The sequence below is a fragment of the Carassius auratus genome, chromosome 46 (genome assembly GCF_003368295.1).
Source record: "Carassius auratus strain Wakin chromosome 46, ASM336829v1, whole genome shotgun sequence".
Taxonomy (NCBI): domain Eukaryota; kingdom Metazoa; phylum Chordata; class Actinopteri; order Cypriniformes; family Cyprinidae; genus Carassius; species Carassius auratus.
In genome coordinates this window covers 18074687-18091465 of record NC_039288.1, presented here as the reverse complement: position 1 = coordinate 18091465, position 16779 = coordinate 18074687, and the positions used below count along the sequence as shown (strand labels likewise).

General features: G+C 35.8%; 1 protein-coding gene across 1 annotated transcript in view; it reads right to left on the bottom strand.

The window, feature by feature from the left end:
• The window catches only part of LOC113064449 (secretory carrier-associated membrane protein 1-like), a 25662-nt gene extending 9291 nt beyond the window's left edge, over nt 1-16371 (bottom strand). The window contains exons 1-3 of the mRNA XM_026235306.1: nt 16203-16371; nt 4697-4774; nt 3357-3467 (exon numbers count right to left, since the gene is read on the bottom strand). Coding sequence (XP_026091091.1) covers nt 3357-3467; nt 4697-4774; nt 16203-16259 — 246 coding nt within the window. The 5' untranslated portion in view covers nt 16260-16371. The remainder of the gene's footprint in view (nt 1-3356; nt 3468-4696; nt 4775-16202) is intronic.
• Between the last annotated feature and the right edge of the window lie 408 nt (nt 16372-16779).

Here is a 16779-nt window from a genome sequence, read left to right as displayed (position 1 = left end):
ATTCAACATATCTGGTCGGTACAATAACACACAACAACATCACAGTCTCTATTATCACCCAAAAAATAATAAACCCCTATTATCAAATATAATAAGGCCATCCTTAAAAATATTTTGGTTTGCAGTAACAGTAAATAAAAAAAGGGTCGGTAGCTAGGTCTATATTTTTCTTTCAAGTTTCAATGTAAAAAAAAAAAAAAAAAAGTACATTTTGGTGATGGTGATTACATAGGTATGAATTTGAACAAATTAGCATATCGTGACGTCACTGACTTGGTCTTCAACCCGTGTTTTCGGGCGCATCATTGCAAACCTCATTTTGATGCAGGCCATATAGACCACAAACAAATTTAAATCTGTCAAAAACATAATTATTGAATGAATTGAAGGTGAGAAGAATACTTGCATCCAGCGCTAGGTATCAATGCAACCAACAAATGAGAGACCGTTTGCTTTGCTTTCTTGAGTTGTCACTTTTGTGAAAAAAAAAATCCTGTTTGATTTGAGAGACAAGTGTTCATTAAATCGATTGTTAAAATTCAATATATCGTTAAAGACCAATATTTCTGATGATTTATTAGCGTGAAGTTTCATGCACAATGACAAACAGGAGTGCAACATTCTTGAAAAACAATAAGCAGAGTGGACTGCCATAATGCAAAACATTTACTGCAGGCTTCAACATGGCTGTGTTTACGACTAGAAATGTCAACAACAACAAAAAATCGCATACGTAGGCGAATCTAGCCCTAATCTGTATCTGTATGCATGAGATGGTTTGAATACCGGCAGAATTCACATTTCTGTTGTAAAAAGAGAAACATTGTGCAGAAGTATTATTTGCTGTTATGCATGTGTGTCCGAAGCTGCAGCTGCTGTGTGACGCGTGTTCCAAAAAAAAAAAAAAAAAAACCTGGACGTGCTCCGAGAGAAGGTCGCTAAAATCAATTTCCTATTTTCGTTTTCGAAACTTGTGTTGATTGGTCCAATTGATTCGTGCAATATATTTTCGAACATAAAGTGACAGTCGACACCGACACGGTTTCAGACTAGACGGGAGAAGGGATGGGAAAAGATCTGGGCACAGGTTTCCCAGAACTTCATGCCAAGTTAAAGCAGTGTCGAGCTGTCTTAATGCATTTTTTAGATGTATTATGGTGCCTGAACCCGTATGAATTTGAACAGTGACCGCGAACATTTTGTTTACTGCAACTGCAACCATCATTACCAAGAGCGAACTGTTGACTCTGACAGTGAATGAGAGGAGACGAAGCGAACACACCGGCCATAGTGTGACATCCGTTAACATAGATGATGTAACAGGGTTTTTTTTTAATTAAGGAAGATAGCCTTCATATGTATGTGGGTCGGACTAAAAGCAAAAAAAATTATAACAAATTTGAGTCGGTCCTAAATTGACAGGGTCGGTCGGGTTACGGAATAAGAATATTTTTAAGGATGGCCTAAATAGGTCAAGACATAAAAACTGAACTGGTTGTAGTGTAAATCTAGCATGGGATTGTTTGTACTTCATACTCTTTAGTTTGAAGATGAGTTTTAAGCACTTTTGTATTAGAAGACGACTTTCAAAGTCACAAAACTTTCAGAATGTAAAGTTTGTCCCATAATTTTGTGGAAATGATACATTGCTATTGATTCTTTAAAGAATAGAAAGTTTAAAAGAACAGCATCTTTGATGTCATTACTGTCACTTTTGATCAATTCCATGCGATTTGAAAGATTATTTGCACTCTACTGTTTAGCAAATGCACTTAGTAAAGATAAAACTATTTTCACTGTTTTTGTTTGGTAGAAAAACATGTTTTGACCAAAAATTCGATTCCAGCCGCTGGATCTCATAGCAGCGACTCATCCTGCTCTCATTACAGCAGTGTCCCAGTTATGACAGATTACAATTTTAAGAATCACTCTTTTATCTAAGTCAATCTGTTGATGCATACTGCCCTTGTTTCTGGGTCATTTTAAGGGCTCAGAAATCCCAGCTTTCCCTGAAGGCAGCATCATGTGACACACTCGGCTTAATAAAGCCAGTGGGCAACAAGTCCTTTAACAATCCTTCTGTTGTCAGCCTGAGGCTCAACTCCTCTTCACCGCTACTACAAACTAAAGACTACAGCGACAGACCCTGAGCTTCTGATTCGGCCTCCTCCTGAAGATCTGGATCACCTTGTTGTGTCCTAACTCGAAGCATCTGATGTCACATGTGGAGCACGAGGCGTGAGTCATCTAACACACACCCAAAGTGTGCCTGTGTGTCCATATGCCTGAAGCGAGGCAGCCCTGTCCCGCAGGCGTGCTGAATTATACAGTATAACTGCACTCGTGAGCAGACCGGCTCGCAGCTCTTGCCTGCTGGAAGCTTCTGTTGTCCTACTGAGGATATTTCTGTGAAATCAAGCAGGATTTTCAACGCTGACATCGACGTCTGCGTCAGGGTTCATGCTTCACACAGACCCAAATGGGGGTTTAAGGTTTCAGAAAGTCCTTCTAAAGGGTCTTCATGCAGTCGATTAACACATAAAATAATTGAGACTTATTAATGTAATCTTTTGGAATAATAATAATAATTAATACAGTTGTAATGATATATAATCAGAAAATGACAAAATTAATGCAGCCCTACTTACAAGCAGATAAAACCTGGAGCTTTTTAATAATACATAAAAAAAATATATATATATATCTCGATGCATCGATTACAAACCCTGACGATTCATATGTATCGACCTTGAAACATGATATTTGACATTCAGAAAATGACCACTAAACATTATTTTATTATCTTAAAAACCTAAGCAGCACAAATAAATGTTTTTAACGTGGCACAAACGAAGCACAAACACACAAGACCACTTTCGTGAATTTGGAGCATGTAGGCCTATGAGGCTGAGTGACATCATCATCTTTAATTCAATGTGTAGTTTTATAAAAAACCGAAGCAGTACAAACTAAACTTTTACTGGCACAAACCAGCACAAACAAACAAGTCTATTTGGGGTGAATTTGGAGTATGTGGGGGGGCTGAGTGACCTCAGATTGACCTATAAATATTATTTGAATATCTAAAAAACCAAAGCTGCTCAAACGAACATTTTTATAGCACAAACTAGCACAAACGATTGAGAATATTTTGCTGATGTTTTGAGTTGGGGCAACTTCACGGAAGTGTATATATATATATTTATTTATTTATAAAAAGTAATATGAAACTTTAAACCGCAATTGAAATTTAGTGCAAAGTACGATTTAAACAACTTTTTACACTTTTCTACTTTTTAACTGCTATACTTACATTTTAAGTGCATTGAATAGAGACTAAAGTGAGATGCATGTACCTGTGTCTGCTGAGGTTGAGTGTAAGCTGGCGGTTCTTCGGTGGGTTTCATGATGGCCGGCTGTGTGTTGGCTGTGGGTGGGACTGCTTTAGGGGCGGAGCCAGGCGGGACCTATTACGCCACAAAATAAAACATGAGACACTGTCATGCAAAACACCACACGGTTTAACCTCATCTGCAACACAATAAAAACATAACATCTTTTCTTTTCATTCATAAATTGATGTTTTTTGACTATGTTTTTAACGTTCTAAGATCATCCAGAAATGAAGCAATTTATGTGCACAACTACAGAAAGGGAAAAATGTAACAAATGCTTTGAATGGCACAAAATCTGACGGGTTTGTGTTGTAAGTGTGGGCTGTTCTGGGCAGCGAGCCATACGCTGGTACAGCTTCTCTAGTTATGCCACACTGTGAATGATGTTATTTGTTGGTACTGTATGTACGCTGGTTAAGAAAGAAACATACTACTAATACTTATTCTGAATGTATACAGCGCACTCTTTACACACATTTGGATGACCTACAACATTTGCTAAAATGTGAAGTATAAAACAGAGCACACCACATGGAATACTGCATCCCACAATGCAACTGACCTTCCCTTATCAGCGTGATGAAAGAAATTAAGGTCAGCCACTACCTCACTGTTTGATTACATACAAAAATTCAAGATATTTTAGTAAAAAATAAAAAAAATAAAAAAAGGATTAAATTTGCTTATCAGCTTTAATTATTTCTGAGAGTTATATAACATTATAATACAATATAAATATATGTTGAAATCTAAATGTTAAAATTATAATGTTTAAATATTTATTTAAAATATTAGGTAGCATTTACCATGTACGTAACCGTGTCATTATAGTTAACTAAAACCATAAAAACATATGTTACTTGAAATTAAATAACTGTTAACTGAAATAAAATAAAAACTTATTTCAGACATTTCTCATTTTCAGTTTGTTTCACCTGATGTACTAAAATAAATCAACAAAAAAATGATAATAAAAATATAAATAAATATTTTTAAATAGTAATAATAATTTCAAAAATATATATCCCAATTACTAAAATGTCCACTAAAATTAAAAGAAGATTACTTTGAAAAAATTACTTTGAAATATTAATACAAACTCTAACAGTATCTCAATAGTACCAAAATAACACCGGTACAGTCAGCCTCCTTCTCTCTTTTCTCTGGACCAGAGCGTGTTGGCGGATTGTATTTTCAAGCCGTTCTATTTATTACTGTCCTTAGAAAACCTGTGCATTTGTTAATTTGATCATAGTTATTCTCATATAGGAGTCTGTTTGTCTGTGTCCTGGGTATCTGACCGGCTTTGTGTCTGTGAAAGGGTTATACTCCTCCAGGCCAGGTGGGGCAGTCTGCGTTACTTGTGTCACTGATGGATCCTGCAAAAAACACAGAGGAGACAGTTTTTAAGTATTTTTATGTTAAGGATATTTTCACCTTCACAATTTGCACACACCTTTATAAAGGTTTCTGTTCTCTTGTTTACATATACTAATACGTTTTTAATCTGATTGTCTGATTTCATGCATCAACCTGGTTAATTTCTGCATTAACCTGGTTAAAAAATATTTGATGATGTCCTTTTTTCCCCATGGGTAAGTGCAGAAAAGCAGCGTCTATTTCATGCACAACTTGAACAGATTACAACAGGTGAAGCTGTGTGGACATTAACAATATCATAAAAATTCCTGCTAATAATCAATACTGATACGGCTTCTTGTAATTAAGATCTTTAGTCTTCATGCTGTGTTCTGTTAAAACGTAAACCTCATTATTTGTAGCACACTTGCCGTCCAATAAATCGCAACGTGCTTTGTGCTCTTTTACTTTTTTAATAAACAAAGTATAAGTTTTATAGCTCCCCTAAAAATTGCCCAGCGACGTCCATGAGTTTACATGCATCAAGTGGTAGTGCATTGCGTTAGCAAGCGCAAGGTCGGGGGTTCGAATCCCAGGGATTGTTAGCTTGAATGCAATCTAAGTCGCTTTGGATAAAAGCGTCTGCTAAATGCATAAATGTATATAGTACATAAAAATACTTTTATTTCTAAGGTAACTGTAGTTGAGCAGAAACTAAATTACAGAAATCATTAGGATTATGACATCACAACATGACTCTGCAAAAAGGTTTGACAACAAACAGCTTAACTGCTGTTGTAAAAGAACCATAAACTTGAGACCTTAACGACTCTGAACGAACTCGAACTTTCCCCTCACGTGCGGCTGATAAAGGCACGGTTATCATGACTCACGTTTTTTGTAATTCAGTTGTGATTGATGATAAACTGCTAAATCTGTCCAGTCCAGTAGATTTGCATTATGCAACATTAGGAAGATCAGAGCCTTTCTTTCAGAACATGCTTCACAACTCCTTGTTAAAGCTCTTGTTCAGTCCAGACTGGACTATTGCAATGCTCTCTTGGCAGGTCTTCAGCCAGTTCTATCAATCCTCTAACTGCGTTATGCTAGTCGAGACTTGTCATTTGCACTTATATATTTTTGCACTTTTCTAAGTTTTGACTGCTTTTATTTTCCTCATTTCTAAGTCGCTTTGGATAAAAGCGTCTGCTAATTGACTAAATGTAAATGTAATGTCACACAGATGTCAGAGAGCTCTGAGAACTCCAGAGCAAGCCAAACTGATCCTGATGCCCAGTGCTGAGTCGGCATCAGATTAAAGAACAGAACAACACCGAGAACGCAAACACACATTATGTCACGCTTCACCGGGGAAATACTACACATTCTGTCCTCTGCTTCCACAGCCCAGAACACCAGGAATATCAGACGGAAAGCTGTAATTTTCTCCTGCCTGATTCCAGTAATTTACACAGAGCAAACGCTATAAATACATGAGTGGGAGAGATCAACCCTGCGTTCACACTTCAGAGCAAAGATTGCAACCAATATGGCCTCTTTATGACCAATACCATACCAATTATTTATTTTAATGGTTAAAGCAGTATTTTTAGTTAAAATAGTTGTATTTATTCTTTAAAATTGAATGCAAAAATAAAAACATACATATTATAATTATTAATATATACACACACACACATATATATATATATAATAAATATATTAAAGTCTTAATTATTAAATTAAATTAAATCTATTTAAAATAGTCTATTATTATTATAATAAAAAATACAACGCATATAAATAAAATAATATTCAATATCTTTCTTCAAAATAATAAATATATATTTATACACAGACACACACATATCCAAAAAGTTATATCATCATCAATAGTAAAAATAATAGTAATAATAATAATAACATTAATAATAATAATAATGCATATTAATAAATACACAGAATATGCATTGCTTTATTTCTGCAGCAATAAAAAAAATGCATGGTTATTATTAAAATTAACAATAATTTGGTATTGCCTGTATACAGCAGAACACACAATGTGAAATACTTTAACACACAATGCAATGCACTTCAGTGTGACGAATGAACCAGAATCTGCTTCGATGCGTTTTACTCGGACTCTCTCAATATATTCATTCAGGTTTACTACTGTTTCAAACACTTATCCTTTCATATTGTTTCACATACAACTATTTCCATTAGGCAGTTCTGTGCATAAAGTACACTAGTATTAATTCCAAACACAAAGCAGGGAAGATGCTTTATTAAACTACTGTGTTTCTGGATAAAGATAAGTTGACTATTCACTCACTGACTAAACCAAAGATCCTTTTAATACACAAGGTCCAAAGAATGTTAACTTCAACACCACACACACACACACACACACACTAAACCGTCCCTTGTTTCCATAGCAATCCCAGTATGCAGCGCTCAGGTCCTGAGGCGGATCCGTTTCATTCGGCTGGTGAACTGTCAGGACTCCAGAGCCATGAATATTTCAGACTGTATAGCAATGAATGTTTTATGGGATAATCGTGCACACACACATACAGATTTTTACTAGCAGGAAGACACTTTCTTTGTCTTCAGTGTTGTTATCATATACACATTGTCTGAAGTCAAACTGTATGATCACCTGACATGGACGCATGTCTATATCTCTAAACCTAGTGACCTGCCTACCTAGAAAGCACTTTTAGCCATTATAGTAAATGTATTATATTACTTAAATCTTAATATATATACAGTATATATACAGTACATATATATATATCAGGGCTGTCACTTTTAGTTAAAAAATTGATTGCACAATCGATCGGACCAACCAAAAAAAGTTTTGAAAATGAAAATAGGGAATCGATTTTAACCAAATATGTACACTATTATTAATTTTAAAATAATTAAACAATTATAAATATAGATGTAACAAAACTCACATACAAGCTGAAAAAGAAAATAAAGAATTCCGAAAGTGCAGTATGTGTTGCGAAAGCGAGACAGAAAATACCAGCAATTTTACGCCCCTAAAAGTGAGGTCAAAAGCGACCTCTCTGCATTCACACCAAACACGAATAGAGCATCTTCCTCGAATTATTTCAATGTTAAGTCAATGTAAAGACACGTTTACACGCGTCTGGAGGTCTCGTGATGCGAATTCGCATCATCCGCGCATCTAGTTACAGGAGATTCTGAGTTATGAAAAGTCCCAGGGACATCAGTTCGGTCGGAGCGCATCTTCTTTTTGAACAGTTGTTTGAAATGGATTGAATCATTATTTAAAATAATCTTGGAGATTTTTGAATTGCCTAAATCATAAATGCAGCCGGGTTGAAGCCTGCAATGATGTTTTTCTTTTGTTATGGCAGCCGTCCCCTCTGCATATATATATATATATTTTTTTTTTTTTTTTTCTCGAGAATGTTGCACTCCTGTTGCTGTTTGTTATTCTGCTTGAAACTTCATGGCAATAAATAAGAAATATTGGCTCTCTTTACGTTCGTCCGTTATTTGACGTTGAAAAAGGAAACGTCTTTTTTTTTTTTTAGACATGGAAATCAATCTTACAATCGATTCAATGAACACTTGTCTCTTAAAAATCGAAAATGATTTTTTCACAAAAGTGACAGCCATATTGATCATGGACTAATATTTTGTCCAGAAGTGACGTTTTCAAGTTAAAAATGTTTTAATGATTAATGTTTCATACAAACACACAGCCTTTCCCTTCACAAGACATGGACTGGAGTGGATTACTATGATGTTTTTGTTAGCTGTTTGGATCCACTGGTGAGCAAGTGATGCAATGCTACATTTCTCCAAATCTGATGACGAAACAAACTCAACTACATCTTGGATGTTCTGAGATTAAATTTTCAGCAAAGTTACATTTTGGTGTGATTGTACATTTGGGTTTGACCTCCTTCAGCACTGCAATTCTTAATAACTACAAATGATTTTAGGATGTCAGCAGAGGCTCAACAAGCACAGCAATCGAGTATTCACAGAATGAAAGCTTATTTTAGACCGTAACAAGATTAGCGTTTAACGCAGCGGAGATGAAAACGGTGCAAATCAGATCAACGCAAACATAACTGCTACAAACTTTCCTCAGCACATGCAAAATAAACCCAAAGAGTTAGGCTGGTGTGACTTTACTGCAGTTAATGAAGAGAAGGATAGTCTAAATTCACATTTATTTGTCTTGTAAAGGCACTTTCAACACTGAGTGTGCTGTGAATGTTCACATTTAAGGTCAAATGTGGTTTTAGAAGGTACAGGCTAAAAGAATGCAGGGTTGTGTGGGCTTGAAGACAAATGGAACCTAAAATGTCACCTTACAGATATGCAAGTGAAACCTACAAGACCGCAAGTAAGTGAAGAAAGTAAAGCACATTTTAAAACAGTGTGTGCCCAGCACAGTCTAAAGAATAGAAAACACAAAGTGCTGTGAGAAATTCTTCGCACCGTTATATTTGTGTCTCTGGAATGTCTGTATGAGCGCTGCTTTTCTTTATTTTACACAAATTTTCAACTAAAAGAAAACCGAGATATAACGTACATTGTTGAATTAACTTTATATATTATGCCTAATAATCTTCAGAAATGGTGACAGAAAATTGATTATTAAAAAAATAATGTCTATCTCATTAAACATCATTTAACTAAACAAATATTCAAATATTCATTTTTTTTCTAAGCCCAAATATTAGAATACAATATTTTTTGAAAAATGCACATCCCTAATAAAAAGAAAATATGAGAATAAAACATAAACCCATGCTATTTGAGACAATAAAGTATGCAGCTTCCTTGTGCCCTGTCTATCTCACAGGTATGAATATATTTCAGATATATCTGTGTCCAAGTATCACTGAAAGAAAAACGTAGAAAAAAAAATCCATCCACCCACTCTTTTGGACAAGAAAGTGACAAAATATCTTGATGCAGAGCCAAAATCTAGTGAGTTTCCTACCTGAACAGCATTATAAGGCATCATATGAACTTTGTATGAACAGCGTTATATAAAGTTGAATGCAATATATATGCACATTAAACATGTTTATAGTATTTGCTGTGCATTTTATTTAGTGTCTATTTTATATTTATTGTATTTTGTATTTCTTATGTATATTTTATGATTAATTACTTAATCTTTTTTTTTAAGTACTGAGTCCCGTGACAGTACCATTTCACCCCTGATTATGAGAGTGACTCAAACTAAAATTAACCGACTCTGTTCTTAGTCACCGCTCCCTCGACAAACAGTGTGAATGAAGGCAAACACACACGCGGTGACAGCGGCTCACTGTAATAGGTTCCCCTGCATCTGCAGAGCAGCCCACATCTCCAGAAACATCCATCTGATCAGATCATTAGAGTTTTCCCTCTCTGTTCTCGTGTTCTCATTACGACCGCTGAGTGGCAAACAGAATCAGATGGACATCATTTAGACAGCCTACTTTCTGACCGCTGTGAAACTGCACACACACAGCTGAATACTCTTAAGAGTTGGACAGATGCTGCATTATGAAATGACCGTAATACGGTAAAATGTGCTCAGTCAGGGCCATATGCATGCATGCATTTAGTTAGTCTCTCTCTCTTTCTCTCACACACACACACACACACACCGTGCAGCAGTTCTGCAACATCTTGCAGCACGCCTACTTGTTGATGAGGCTGCATCATTTCAGACCGTTTCCGCACAACATGAGAGTCGTTTCTACCAGGATCTCATCCGGGATAAAGACTGTTTGCTCTGTTAGAAATTGCCTTTATAGAGTCAGAGATGTTTAGCAATGATTACCAAACTCTGGTGACGCAAAGCATTTGTCTTTTCTTAAGTTAACAAATAACAACTGCCATCATTTACGCACCCTGACATCATTTCATACCTGCATGACTTTTAGAATCGAGTCATTATTCAGTCATCCTCTCCCTCTGAGCTGTAATTATTTATTGAAAAGATCTGATTCAAAAGAATGATTCGTTCAAGAATCAGAAATAATAATTTCTTCTCTCACGAACATAACGAGGAGAGTTGAGGTGGATGTTTAGATTCAATTTAAGTCAGTTTCTCACACTAAATCTTAAAAAACGAGTATGATTTCCTTTGAAACAATTTTCTGACATTTATATTAAATTCACAGTTATTCAAAGAACAACTGGTTTTTGGTCTTTTTTCGGCCGATTTTTCTGGAAGTGCGCCCGCGTGCACAGACTGCATTGTAATCATACGCTATGCCATTTGTGTGGAAGTATTTCGGAATCTGTGCCCAGGACACGGACAGCGTTCATCACTGGAAGTGCAGAGCTACACGTCTGAGACTCAGAGAGCAGGAAGTGAACAGCTGTTGGTGTACTGGCGCACAAATAAGAGTCCCTTTCCTGCGCTCAATGAAGCTGCGCGAGCGTACTTTATCTGTCCCTTCACAAGCGGAGACAGTGAAGCGATGTTCAGCTCAACTTCTCACGTGTTGGATGAGAAATGAAACGGACTAAACTGTGACTAAACGTTTTGTTTTGTTTTGTTTGTAAAGTAGAACTTGCATACACACGTCTGAAAAGCCAGAAGTAAACGTCAGTTCTGTATAGGATGATTATTTTTATTTTACCTTAAAATTACATCGACTTAAATTTGATTTTAAAATCACCTGCTGTAGCACACTGAAAAAAAGTGTTTCATTCATCCAATAAACAAATTTGAGGGTAATGATTCACATCTATATTTTTTAACTTGAGACAATAGTTATTTATTTTTCATTGATGAATGAAACACTTTGCATCTTTGTTTTATTCCCACCAACATTATTTGATTTTAACATTTTGGAATTTATTTATATAGCATACTTTTATTTAGTCTCACTGGTAAAGACCTTGTTTTAAATTTAAAACCAAATGTAAAAACTAAAATACTGAATGTTGATTAAGAAACATCTTATTGAATGTGTGTTGATTGTGTTGTTTGGACTGTAGAACTACGCAGTTATTGCCTTTAATTTCACATGGTTACAGTTAATCTTTAAATTTAAGGCCAGTTCTCTGTAGTTTCAACCCAATTCAAAAACAAAAGCTAAATGCAGATGTCTGTATCATCTATGTTCATATTGAATGTAGGCTACTTACTGTGCAGTTACTGCCCTTAATTTCAGATGGTTACGGTTATTGTTTTCAAAAGCCAGTTTGGCCTATTAAATACCAAATAAACATCTTGTTTATGCATACTTTCCTTCTTTCTTGTTTGTTGCTTAAAGATAAAAAAAAAAATCGGAAATCAGTATCGGAATCGGTCAGTTTACTTGTAAAAAATCGGTATCGGAATCGGCCACGAAAAATCATGATCGTGCATCCCTACACATTATTGAATTAAACGCTACATTTTGTAATGGTGTTTCTCAGGGAATGCATGCAATGATAAAATGGATATGTTGTTTTTTGATAAAAGCATCTGCAAATTACATGAAAATAAACTGTAAATAAAGAAAACGTACAATTCTTTAAAAGGTTTAATTTCATCAGATTTCTATTTTCATTTTTAGAACGGCACGAAGGAGAGTAAATAAGAATAACATTTTCATTTTTGGCTGAATTGTTCCTCATAAATCTTCTCTAACTAGCCTAAATGGACTGTATTATAACATGAATGATTTATTTTAACACAGCAGTTTATTGTTCATAGAAATGTAATGTTTATTATTAAAATTGAGTTGAAAAAGAAATAATGTAGGGACGTGGTTCAATCCATCAGTTGTTAAATGGTCTAAGTCTACCTTCCGTTGACCTAGTTTGATGTGTCTGTGTACCTGTGTAATTAGTCCCTCAACTGCCTGTGTATTTAAGTTCCTGTCTGTTCAGTTTCAGTTTTTCGGGTCTCCATAATGTCTGTGTGTGTCACCAGCCTTCCTGTTTATTTGTGGAATTATTAAAGACTGTTTAACATCATCTTAGTCTCGGTGTCTGTTCTACGACACAGTACCGTGAGAACTATATTATAAAAGGAAAATAATAAAATCGATACGTTCCCTGATATGCAAACAACAGGTTTAAAATGAATTGTTCCAGCTCTGAAGTCTCGATAAGCCAAGTTCAATGTGTTAATACACCTACATATCAAGTCCAAAAAGTTCATATAAGTCACTATACAGGGTATAACAAATCAAACATGCCATTTAAAATGTTCTGAATTAATTCCATCAACATCTGGCATCATAACAGCAGCACAAACATGCCGATGAGATGCCACTGTCTGCATGCTGATTGGCTAAGATGGATAAAACACCAAACCCAGGATTGCCACATATTTACCGAGGTCTGGTTTATTTTCAGGTCTGGAAGCAAAACCAGCAAATCAATCAAGACCATAAGAATCTACAAGTTCAAGACAGTGTACACACTGAAGACGTGAGTCAGAAACACAATGCAATCAGGAGGCAGGATTAATTATTGAGACGTGTCGTTACAGTCGATCAGCTATGGTGTTGAGTTACCATGGCAACTCTTTGACGGACCGCATATCATTACTGCTGATCACTTACCCAAATACCTGCTCTGACCAGCGGAGTTTAATAATGGCTTTAACAGAAACACTTCCGAGAAGGAAAACTGCTGCTGATGATTATGACGCATGTGTGTGTGTGTGTGTGTGTGTGCAAACGTGGGTGGTTTCATATTGGAAATGAGGAAAAGAGAGAGACCGGGTAAACAAAAGCAAAGGTTTCTTCTTCAAGAGTTCTATGTTACCGTGTCCAATCTGCCCGAACAAAGGCTACAATCTGCTAAACATGAATTTGCATTTGTCCCCCCGCAACTCCAAGACGGGTCCGATCCCACCTGTGAGTCTACAACACCTGTGATGTCAAATATACAGACACTCCCCGGAGAATACAAGAAGGAACAACTCAAGGCAGATGGTCTTTGTGTATTAATCTGTGAAGACTGAGATTTGAAATAATAGTTAATAATTTAAGTGTTTGCATGTGTGTTTTATGTTAAGTATGGTATTTGGTACAATCATGATTTAATGGCTCAAAGGTGCATCTAAAAAAAAACTCTGAAAGACTTTATTTTTTTGTAATTAAGTTAAAAAAAAGCTAACTTTCTTATTTGAGATTCACTGCACACATACTGAAATATTTCAAGAGTTTTTTAGTTTTTTGTTTTAATTCTTATGGTTGTGACTTACAGCTTAGGAAAAATGAAAAAAAAATTAATATTTTCTCAAAGATCTATCAAAAAAAGGATTACTGCTTCAGTGCGGCGTAGCATGGAGGCAATCAGTCTGTAGCACTGCTGATGAGTTAATGAAGCTCAGCTTGCTTTGATAGCATCCTTCAGCTCCTCTTTACAATACCCCATCGATTCTCTGTGAGGTTCAGGTCAGGGGAGTTAGCTGGCCAATCAAGCACAGTAATATCATCGTCAGCAAACCACTTTGAAGTGGTGTTGGCACTGTGGGCAGGTGCTAAAGTCTTGCTGCAAAATTAAATCAGCATCTCCATAAAGCCTTTCAGCACATGGAAGCATAAAGTGCTCCAAAATATCCTGGAAGATGGCTGCATTGACTTTGAAATTGATGAAACACAATGAACCAACACCAGCAGACATCAAGGCTCCCCAAATCATCAATGACTTTTTCTGAGAACCTGAATTTTTAATTTTCCTAAAGCTGTAAGTCGTAACCATCAGAATTAAAACAAAAAAACTATATAGAATATAAGAAAGTTTGCTTTTTTAAATTCAATTAAAAAAAAAAATTTCAATTTTTTTTTTGGATGCACCTGTAGTTTAATGTAATGAGAATATTGAGAAAAAACATCGCTCATGCCCAAACTGAGCAAAAGCATGCAATTTGGCACAGATGCTGATATTTGAACAAAAAAAGTGATGAAATTCTGATGCTTGTAAGGTATCAATGTACACCAATGAGGTCTTTATTACAACATAGCACATACTTACATTATAAAAGCATGTAATGCAATGTCTGGATAGTTAAATAAAGCAAAGTTACTTCAGTCCAGTAGGAGTTCATCTTGAAATATTACTAACAATTTGAAAGTTCTTTGAAAGTTCTGTAGATTTCACAGTAAAGAGCACGAGCTTAAAGTGGATGTTTGTACAATTACACTGAAAGACTTGCTAGATTGTGAGTTGTATATTAGGTGCAACAGGTTTAACAACAGCAAAGTTTTGATCATGTTGGTAACATAAAAAGGGTTAAAAATGATCACATATGATATGACACAGTCGGCTTGATGGGATTAACTTATTTACAGAACAGTGTTACTTCACAAAATCATCAGCTTTGGCGCATAAAGGTGGACAGATGACAAATGCTTCCACGTTTCGCTCAAGGTAGTTGCATAAAATAAAAACAGGTTGTTAGGGACTAACTCCAGACACACACACACACACACTCATATCACTGGTCAAAACAGGGTGGCCTACATCCATCCATCTCTCTCTCTCTCTCTCTCTCTGGCTCTCTCTCATTCATTCATTCATTCATTCACACACTCACACACCCAAACACACTCTCTCTTTCTCTTTCTTTCTCAATTCAATTCATATTGCTTTATTGGCATGACATACTTAGGTACATGTTGCTAAAGCATTGTAAATAGCTCTCTTTCTCTCTCTCACACATACACACACACACACTCCCTCTCCCTTTTACACACACTTTCTTTCGGTCTTTCACACACTTTATCTCTCTCTCTCTCTCTCACACACACACACACACACACACACACACACACACACTCTCTCTCTCTCTCTCTTTTACACACACTTTCTCTTTTTCACACACACACACTTTCTCTCACTCTTTTACACACACTGTCTCTTTCTCTCTTTTACATACACTCCCTCTATTTCTCTCTCTCTTTTACACACACACTTTCTTTCTTTCTCTTTCTTACACTCTCTCTCTCCAACACACACACATACACACTTAATCTCTCTTTCTCTCTTTCTTTTGCACAGACTTTCTCTCTCTCTCGCTCTCTTTCTCTCACACACACACACACACACACACAGACAGACACACACACACTCAAATAAAACAAAGCCCAAAACATGCCAAATGAAACCCAGGTTCGTCTTAATAATCATAATAAAGCCATTACAGAGAATATGTTGATGTGGTCAAATGTAATTCATAGTTTGTTTCGGACAGACTAAACATTAAACTACCACACAATCCGATCTAGAAACCCAGTAAAGGGAATACAAATTACTAGCAAACAAACCAAAGACCTAATAATGACATATTTACACAAAGGTGACCGTTCTGCCATTTTCACTTAAGATATTATGATTAAATTACTTAGAAAATGCTTAGGAAATATAACGTTATAGACTTTCTGTTTCAAAAAAACCGTTACGCCGAGTCACTGTAAGAAAACAGCACGGAAATGGCAATACCTGAAAAGGGTTGCTGAAGTCCGGGTCTGCGAAGGGGTTGCTATCAAAATCTGACATTATGCCGGTTTATTAGGGCTTTGTTGTTAAGACTATATTATCGGTTTTCGGTAAGAAACGCACCAGCAGCTCGACACCGATCCGCAAAATGGCAGAACCGGAGATGACGTCACGCGTCAGCGGCACGTCTTACAATTTTCAGTGACTAAAAGTGTTCCTGTTTACTTATATTGAATATACATATAATTTGTTTCCCTTTATTGTTAATGTTAATATTATTATTTTTATTTATTTATTATTTAATTGTTACTTTAGCTCCAATGTTTTTTTCACTCCCTTAATGTTTAAAGGTGCAGAACAGAATATGTGGACATTGCAGCCACCTAGAGTACAAAGATAGCAATTACAACTCAAGCTGATCATTTATCCATCAATTTTTTATTATTTCCTAGATTAAGTACTTTATGTAACACGATATAATCTGTTAACTATGACAATTTATCATGGATATCTTACTCATCAAGATCAGCTTTTAACTTCTGAATTAAAACACAGAAGTCATGGTCAGTTCTTTGGTTTT